The sequence below is a fragment of the Penaeus monodon genome, chromosome 10 (genome assembly GCF_015228065.2).
Source record: "Penaeus monodon isolate SGIC_2016 chromosome 10, NSTDA_Pmon_1, whole genome shotgun sequence".
Classification (NCBI taxonomy): domain Eukaryota; kingdom Metazoa; phylum Arthropoda; class Malacostraca; order Decapoda; family Penaeidae; genus Penaeus; species Penaeus monodon.
Genome location: NC_051395.1, coordinates 31,395,816 through 31,405,128, shown reverse-complemented (window position 1 = coordinate 31,405,128; position 9,313 = coordinate 31,395,816). Strand labels below are relative to the sequence as shown.

The following is a 9,313-nucleotide window of genomic DNA, read 5'->3' as shown; positions in this document are numbered from 1 at the left end:
CTCTGTGGCAGGGTGTCTCTTAATCTGTGGCAGGTGTCTCTTAGTCTGTGGTACAGGGTGTCTCTTAATCTGTGACAGGGTGTCTCTTAGTCTGTGGCAGGGTGTCTCTTAGTCTGTGGCAGGGTGTCTCTTAATCTGGGCAGGGGTATCTTAGTCTGTGGTAAGGGTTCTCTCTTAATCTGTACAGGGTGTCTCTTAGTCAGTGCCAGGTGTCTTTAATCTGTGGCAGGGGTGTCTCTTTAGTCTGAGGGACGGGTGTCTCTTAATCTGTGACAGGGTGTCTCTTAGTGGCAGGGTGTCTCTTAGTCTGTGACAGGGGTGTCTCTTAGTCAGTGGTAGGGTGTTCTAGTCTGTGACAAGGTGTCTCTTAGTCTGAGGCAGGGTGTCTCTAGTCTGTTGTCAGGGTGTCTCTTAGTCTGTGGGGCAGGGTTTGTCTCTTAGTCTGTGCACAGGGTGTTCTTAAGTTGTGGCAGGGTGTCTCGAATCTGTGGTAGGGTGTCTCTAGTCTGTGCAAGGGTGTCTCTTAGTCTGGGGTGACAGGGGTGCTCTAGTCTGTGGCAAGGTGTCTCTTAGTCTGTGTAGAGGTGTCTCTTAATCTGGTGGCAGGGTGTCTCTAGTCTGTGACAGGGTGTCTCTTAGTCTGTGTAGGGGTCTTCTTAGTCTGTGACCCCCCAGGGTGTCTCTTAGTCTGTGTGTAGGGTGTCTATTAGTCTGTTGGTAGGGTGTCTCTTAGTCTGTGGTAGGGTGGTTATTAGCTTGTGGCAGGGTGTCTCTTAGTTGTGGTAGGGGGTCTCTTAATCTGGGACAGGGTGTCTCTTAGTCTGTGGCAGGGTCGTGTCTCTTAGTTCTGTGGTAGGGGTCTCTTAGTCTGTGGCGGGTGTCTCTTAGTCTGTGCAGGGTGTCTCTTAGTCTGTGGTAGGTAGGGTGTCTCTTAGTCTGTGGTAGGGTCTCTTAAATCTGTGTAGGGTGTCTCTTAGTCTGTGGTAGGGTGTCTTTAGTCTGTGGTAGGGTGTCTCCTTAGTTCTGTGGCAGGGTGTCTCTTAGGTCTGTGACAGGTTTTCTCTTAACTGGTGACAGGTTCTCTTAGTCTGGACAGGGTGTCTCTTAGTCTGTGCAGGGTGTCTCTTAGTGTGTGGTAGGGTGTCTTTTAATCTGTGGTAGGGGGTTCTTAGTGTGTGGAGGGTGTCTCTTAGTCTGCTGGCAGGGTGTCTCTAGTGTCTGTGACAGGGTGTCTCTTAGTCTGGGACAGGGTGTCTCGTAGTCTGTGGGAGGGTGTTCTCTTTATCTGTGGTTGTGGTGTCTCTGAGCTGTGGCCAGGGTTCTCTTAGTGTGTGGTAGGGTTGTCTCTTAGGTCTGTGGACAGGGTGTCTCTTAGTGTGTGGTAGGGTGTTCTTAGTCTGTGGCAGGGTGGTCTCTTAGTCTGTGGCAGGGTGTCTCTTAGTGTGGTGGGGTGTCTCTTTAGTCTGTGGCAGGGTGCTCTTAGTCTGTGGGTAGGGTGTCTCTTAGTTCTGTGTTAGGGTTGTCTCTTAGTTGTGGCAGGGAGGGGTCTCTTAGGTCTGGTGGCAGGGTGTCTATTAGTGTGTGGTAGGGGTCTCTTAGTGATGTGGTAGGGTGTCTCTTAGTCTGGGGCGGGGTCTCTTAGTCTGTGGAGGGTGTCTTTTTGTGTGTAGGGTTCCTTAGTCGGGGGGGGTAGGGGTGTCTCTTAGTCTGTGGTAGGGTGTCTCTTAGTCTGTGGCAGGGTGTCTCTTAGTCTGTGGCAGGGTGTCTCTTAGTCTGTGGTAGGGTCTCTTAGTCTGTGGCAGGGTGTCTCTTAGTCTGTGGTAGGGTGTCTCTTAGTCTGTGGCAGGGTGTCTCTTAGTCTGTGGTAGGGTGTCTCTTAGTCTGTGGCAGGGTGTCTCTTAGTCTGTGGCAGGGTGTCTCTTAGTCTGTGGCAGGGTGTCTCTTAGTCTGTGGCAGGGTGTCTCTTAGTGTGTGGCAGGGTGTCTCTTAGTCTGTGGCAGGGTGTCTCTTAATCTGTGACAGGGTGTCTCTTAGTCTGTGGCAGGGTGTCTCTTAGTCTGTGGCAGGGTGTCTCTTAGTCTGTGGTAGGATGTCTCTTAGTCAGTGGCAGTGTGTCTCTTAGTCTGTGGCAGGGTGTCTCTTAATCTGTGACAGGGTGTCTCTTAGTCTGTGGCAGGGTGTCTCTTAGTCTGTGGCAGGGTGTCTCTTAATCTGTGACAGGGTGTCTCTTAGTCTGTGGTAGGATGTCTCTTAGTCAGTGGCAGTGTGTCTCTTAGTCTGTGGTAGGGTGTCTCTTAGTCTGAGGCAGGGTGTCTCAGTCTGTGGCAGGGTGTCTCTTAATCTGTGGTAGGGTGTCTCTTAGTCTGTAGCAGGGTGTCTCTTAGTCTGTAGCAGGGTGTCTCTTAGTGTGAGGTAGGGTGTCTCTTAGTCTGTGGTAGGGTGTCTCTTAGTCTGTGGTAGGGTGTCTCTTAATCTGTGGCAGGGTGTCTCTTAATCTGTGGTAGGGTGTCTCTTAGTCTGTGGTAGGGTGTCTCTTAGTCTGTGGTAGGGTGTCTCTTAGTCTGTGGCAGGGTGTCTCTTAATCTGTGGTAGGGTGTCTCTTAGTCTGTGGTAGGGTGTCTCTTAGTCTGTGAGGGTGTCTCTTAGTCTGTGGTAGGGTGTCTCTTAGTCTGTGGCAGGGTGTCTCTTAGTCTGTGGAGGGTGTCTCTTAGTCTGTGGCAGGGTGTCTCTTAATCTGTGGTAGGGTGTCTCTTAGTCTGTGACAGGGTGTCTCTTAGTCTGTGGTAGGGTGTCTCTTAATCTGTGGTAGGGTGGCTCTTAATCTGTGGTAGGGTGTCTCTTATTCTGTGGTAGGGTGTCTCTTAGTCTGTGGCAGGGTGTCTCTTAGTCTGTGGCAGGGTGTCTCTTAGTCTGTGGCAGGGTGTCTCTTAATCTGTGGTAGGGTGTCTCTTAGTCTGTGGCAGGGTGTCTCTTAATCTGTGGTAGGGTGTCTCTTAGTCTGTGGCAGGGTGTCTCTTAATCTGTGGTAGGGTGTCTCTTAGTCTGTGGTAGGGTGTCTCTTAGTCTGTGGCAGGGTGTCTCTTAATCTGTGGTAGGGTGTCTCTTAGTCTGTGGTAGGGTGTCTCTTAATCTGTGGCAGGGTGTCTCTTAGTCTGTGGCAGGGTGTCTCTTAGTGTGTGGTAGGGTGTCTCTTAGTCTGTGGTAGGGTGTCTCTTAGTCTGTGGCAGGGTGTCTCTTAGTGTGTGGTAGGGTGTCTCTTAGTCTGTGGTAGGGTGTCTCTTAGTCTGTGGTAGGGTGTCTCTTAGTCTGTGGTAGGGTGTCTCTTAGTCTGTGGCAGGGTGTCTCTTAGTCTGTGGTAGGGTGTCTCTTAGTCTGTGGTAGGGTGTCTCTTAGTCTGTGGTAGGGTGTCTCTTAGTCTGTGGTAGGGTGTCTCTTAGTCTGTGGCAGGGTGTCTCTTAGTCTGTAGCAGGGTGTCTCTTAGTCTGTGGCAGGGTGTCTCTTAGTCTGTGACAGGGTGTCTCTTAGTCGGTGGCAGGGTGTCTGTGCAGGGTGTCTCTTAGTCTGTGGTAGGGTGTCTCTTAGTCTGTGGCAGGGTGTCTCTTAGTCTGTGGTAGGGTGTCTCTTAGTCTGTGGTAGGGTCTCTTAGTCTGTGGTAGGGTGTCTCTTAGTCTGTGGTAGGGTGTCTCTTAGTCTGTGACAGGGTATCTCTTAGTCTGTGGTAGGGTGTCTCTTAGTCTGTGGCAGGGTGTCTCTTAGTCTGTGACAGGGTGTCTCTTAGTCTGTGACAGGGTGTCTCTTAGTCTGTGGCAGGGTGTCTCTTAGTCTGTGGCAGGGTGTCTCTTAGTCTGTGGCAGGGTGTCTCTTAGTCTGTGACAGGGTGTCTCTTAGTTTGTGTCAGGGTGTCTCTTAGTCTGTGCCAGGGTGTCTCTTAGTCTGTAGCAAGGTGTCTTTTAGTCTGTGGCAAGGTGTTTCTTAGTCTGTGGCAGAGTGTCTCTTAGTCTGTAGCAGGGTGTCTCTTAGTCTGTGGCAGGGTGTCTCTTAGTCTGTGGCAGGGTGTCTCTTAGTCTGTAACAGGGCGTCTCTTAGTCAACTGTACGTACGCTCGTCTCCACACATTATAAATGCGCACAGGAAATCAACGTGTGGCATCTGTTATCTAGATCTCAGTGTTGTGGTCGGGCGAGATAGCACAGAGGCGTCCACTCGCAGCTTGTGTTCCCTTCGTAGACGGCCTAGAGAAACAGCAAGAGTCGGACGGCGGCGGCGCGGAAGCAGGGATTCATTAAGACAAGGTATGCGGCAAGGTGTCTCATTCTGTGGTAAGGTGTCTTTTATGCTGCGTTTGGAACTCTGTAGTCTGTAGCAAGGTGTCTCTTAGTCTGTAGCAAGGTGTCTCTTAGTCTGTGGCAAGGTGTCCCTTAGTCTGTGGTAAGGTGTCTCTTATGCTGCGTTTGGAACTCTGTAGTCTGTAGCAAGGTGTCTCTTAGTCTGTAGCAAGGTGTCTCTTAGTGTGTGGCAAGGTTTAATATGTTCATGGCTTCGGCGCTGATGATGAGAGGAGAATTTGCCTCGTTATTGGGCCACTTGCAGATGCACATTTTATCCTTATTATATTATTCGATGTTATCACCATTGCTTTAATTATCACTGTAATTCTCATTCTTTTTTTCATATTTCTGCAATAAAAATGGTTATGACATTATGATAATAAGAAAGATGATAATAATCTGATGGTGATAATAATAGTGATGATGTTGTAATGATAATGAAAATTATGTGATGCTAATAGTAGTGATGATAAATAATAATAATGATAATGGTATTTATAATGATTATAAGTATTATTAATATTATTATAAGGGTGAGAATAACGATACTAGTTGTAATAGATAATGATGATGATGAAGAAAATTATAATAACGAATGATGAAAAGATAATAATGATAATTATGGTAATAGTATTGATAATGGTAATGTTAATAATGATAATGACGAGGATGATTATTACTATTATAATGATTAGTATCATTATCATATTTGTTTTAATCATTATAATTTTTTATCATATTTTTCTTGTTATCATGACTACCCCTTTTATTTTCATTATTATTCTTCATTTTGTAATCATTATCATTTATTTGCTCTAACCATTAACCATAATCCTTATCAATATTACCCTAACTTTTCGTCATTATAAGGGTTGCGAACCCTTGATGGAAAACCATTCAGGTCCATTTGCTAGTTATTCGATGGTGGTTATATTAAGGAAATACACGGAAACCCTGTATTTTATTAAAATGCATTATATCACAAATAGGCTTAGTTAAAAAAAATTGGTGAATCTAAGTGAATTCGATCTTTATTGTTATTAACATTATCATTTATTATTATTGTTACTACGTTCGTCACCATTATCATCATCGTTTGCAGCAGCAGTAACATCACCATCACCATAGCAATTATGCATCGTTATTGCTGCAGTTGCTATATTTATTATAATTTCATTATGTTCATCACAAATTTTGACCCGGTAATGTAAACACACCTACTTTTATTGCCGTTAATTATCGATATCAGTATTGTGATTACTATTATTATTATATGAGATTATAACCTCATATTTTTTAACATTTGATAATTCCAATATCTGGTATAACAATGGCATAAAAAGGGCTTTTAACCTAGAGTTCTTGTCACAGATAATGGGTGTTGCGATTTACAGATAAGATTAACCCTGTCACAGATTCTCTTTGAAATCATATGCATTTCAGTATTTCCTCAACATTTTAGCAGTTTTGAACATTCCTTCTTGTAGCACATGTGTTTACAATTACTTAACAATAGTACGCAAATATTGTCTCACTTTAATCGCGTTTCGTGTTTTTTTTCTGTTAGAGTCATAATATTTTTTAAACGTCATAATACCCTATTATAAAACCTTGTTTTAAGGAACTCAAATTTATATTTATATTAATTATCTATGTACTGAATGTTATTGTATGGGATACATTTTTTTTCTTTTTCATTCCAATGGAAATAGAAGACGTAAAGCATAAAAAGCATTATAGCCATTATATTCATCATATCACTATACCACACACACACACATATGCGCGCGCGCGTTTATGAAATTGATTCGATTCATTACAATAATTCAAAAGAATTTATGCAAATATTTTCTGTTCTTGTGTGAAAATGTGTTCTGCATCTTTGATCACGATTAACCTAATATGTTTTGTCCATTCCATAACAGGCGAGAAAACTAAAAAAAGGAATATTCTGTCAAGGGAGCAGAAGAGCGCGAGGCCAGAGACGCAGAATAATATACTCGGTCTGCAATGTTGAGATGGCTCTGTTGCTTGCGCGAGGACAACACGCAGTCCTGTTGGAGGGGGTGCTGCGCAAAGGCAACATACCAAAAGTTTGATGAGGAAGAAGAGAGAGCAGACAGAGGGGAAGGAGAAGCGAGAGAAGAGAAAGAAGATAAAGAAGGAAAAGAGGATAGAGAAAATAAAGACGAGACAAAAGAGAGACAAAAGAGAGAGGAGAAAGAAGAGAAAGAGGATAAAGAAAATAAAGAAGAGACAGAAGAGAGAGAACAGAAAGAGGAGAAAGAAGGAGAAGAGAAAGAGGAGAGAGAAGCCGCCTCAGCCGCCTCTCACACATTGGGGTCTTCGCTTGTCGAGACGCGTTCCTCGGATTCCGCTGATCGTCCATCCGTTGACGAAGAGAGCGAGTCGCGCGGGTGCCCCGGTGCCCTCGAGTGCCAGCCCTCGGGCGGTGTTGACGCAGGCGAGGGAGGAGGAGGGGGAGGAGGAGGAGGCTTCTGGTGCTATGCTTTCGAAGATGAAGAACGTGGCTGCCTTGGGAAATCAGGAACGCCACTGTCAGCAAGCAAAGTCAGATCAGCCAGCGTGTTTTTCGAGGCCGGAGATGAGGCCCGTGGAAAGCAGTGGAACGACCACCTGCACGCTCGCGATTCCCAGGCCGACACAAGAGCGGACGACCGACAGTCCCGTCACGGTGGCGATTTACTGAAACGAAAAACTTCGTACTGGGCAACGTTAGATCAACAGAGCTCGTTCACTGACTCTGAAGACGACTCAAAAAGCCTGAACAATGACGAAATTTCAGGTCAGAATCAATCTGCATGTCATCAACCTGATGTTCAGGATCCATATGACGACTCAGACCACCATAACCCTGAGTATTGTGATGTGTCCCAGAATCGACAGTCGATAAGTGAGGACGTCGAGTATCATCAATCGCTGTGTGATGTGCCTGAATATAATCAGCGTTACGAAATCAAACAATTACAATTTGTCGAAGATTGCTTTTATGACACAGGTAGTCACTATTTGCAAAATGACGGGGGCCTCTCGTATCAAGAACTCTCAGTCGAAGAAAAATTTGCATATCACCAAGCCCATCTTGAGGGGGCTGAACACGAAACGCCGGAATACGTTGACTCTGAGGACTGCACAGATTATAGCGATCATTTGCATCGATGTAGATCCTCTAATGCTGACACAATAGGCCGACAGTATGATGAATTCTGTGAAGAGCTAGAAGCCGAGAATGACACTTCCAAAGATCAGAAATCAGAATCCGGTGGCTCTGAGGACGTCGCAGAATTCGGTGATCACCAACGACGCCACAGTTTCTCGAATGGCAGCACGAAACGCCGGCAGAACAAGGTCGAATTCAGAGATCAGCCGTTCTTTGCCGAAGAGTCTGGGGTTCAAACATTTGAGTATTGTGTCTCAAAAGGTGGTGAACCTTTACATCATGTTAAAGAATCCAGTGATGAAGATTCTGATGAAATTTCTAGAAATGAAACTGCTGCATATGATGACTTCACAGACGACACAGAGGATGATGAATATTTTCAAAATTGTTCCTTATATATCAGCAGAACGAAACAAAAGGAGAATGATGACAAACTTAAAGCACAAACGTTCCAGCACAGTGAGAACAGAACTACAGTAAACCAGAGTCGGAATACAAGGTCCCCTAAGAATAGACTTATCCTCAACTCGAAAAACAAGCAAAGAGGACAGACTGAGGGATCTTTAGGCGACCGTGGAGCGCAGAAAAATGCAGCAGAGAAGGCAGTTGGTCGCGTCCCTAAAGTTTTACTCACCAAGAGTGTGGAGGTGACATCGGCTCGGCCGCACAAGATTATGTTCAATACTGGGATTCTGGAGGTGGAGAGCAACAGGATCACAGGCAGCAAGGCTAAAGTTTTCTTCCATAGGGACGCGCTCTACCTCAATCAGAAGAAAGTTGAAGACGGGAAGCCCCTCTCGAGGCTTCTGAAGAAGCAGAATCAACAGTGGGGCTGCGTGGCACGGGCCTTCCCCATGAAGAACGGCGCCTGCAGGAAGATCGCCGGCGTTGAAGTTCAGCTGATAGCCAGCCTGGTGTGGGTGGGCGACAGACCTTCGCCGGCCGACGTCAGCAAATTGTCCCAGGAAAGGAAGCAGAGCAGCCGGCAGCCTCGTGAAGCTGGAAAGCTGTCCCAGGAAAGGAATCCCGGCCCCGAGTCGGAACAGAGCAGCCGGCAGCCTCCTCAAGCTGGAGGCACTTCGCAGGCGACAGAAGGAAATGATACTCTGAAGACAGCCTTGGCGGACAGTGCTTCTCCAAGATACGTAAGTATAAATGCTTGTCATGTTACTGAAGAATCCAATTTGCTCATTACAGACCCGAATTCAAACCAGTGTAGGAAACCCTATTTACCTGTATTGCTATAGTTATATATTTTGGCAGTTTTGATTTACACTTCAGGAATATTATTCTGCCTGGCACGATGGCCTTTTGCTGTAGTGATCAGGGAGCAAGTGCAAAATGCCTATTACCTTCCATTTGCTGTCACGTCAAATGAAATAACGTAAAACAACAGAAATGGGGCAGACAAAAAAATCATGTTGGTATTACTTTTCAACAGTAATTTTCATCAGTAATTTCTTAGGAACGATATTTGAAAATGTAGCTATGCACCCGGGATTTTTTCGCCAAGTAATATTTCCATATTTACATTTAACAAGTGATAAAAAAAATCTGAAATGGGGTGTGCTATATTTCATCCAGCCAGTCGGGTGATACATCTACACTACAGATCAGTATTACTTACATAATTCTTCAACCATTCAGCCTCTAAGAAATGTTTACATTAAGGAAAATAATAGCTTGGTCTCTGAATACTTTTTACATGAAATCCGGGTTCGCACTGCTTGCCCAACCAAAGGAGCGCTGCACACGCAAGCAAAGCGAATATGAAATTAGTGAAGCAAAAGCCCATTTTTCACAG

General features: G+C 45.4%; 1 protein-coding gene across 2 annotated transcripts in view; it reads left to right on the top strand.

Moving 5' to 3' along the window:
• Positions 1-4,090: 4,090 nt before the first annotated feature.
• LOC119578010 overlaps positions 4,091-9,313 on the top strand; it is a 9,986-nt gene continuing 4,763 nt past the window's right edge. Inside the window, exons 1-2 of one of the 2 annotated variants that reach the window (XM_037925719.1) lie at positions 4,091-4,292; positions 6,254-8,654. In XM_037925719.1, coding sequence (XP_037781647.1) covers positions 6,339-8,654 — 2,316 coding nt within the window. In that variant the 5' untranslated portion in view covers positions 4,091-4,292; positions 6,254-6,338. The remainder of the gene's footprint in view (positions 4,293-6,253; positions 8,655-9,313) is intronic. The other variant, XM_037925720.1, reaches the window with a different exon arrangement.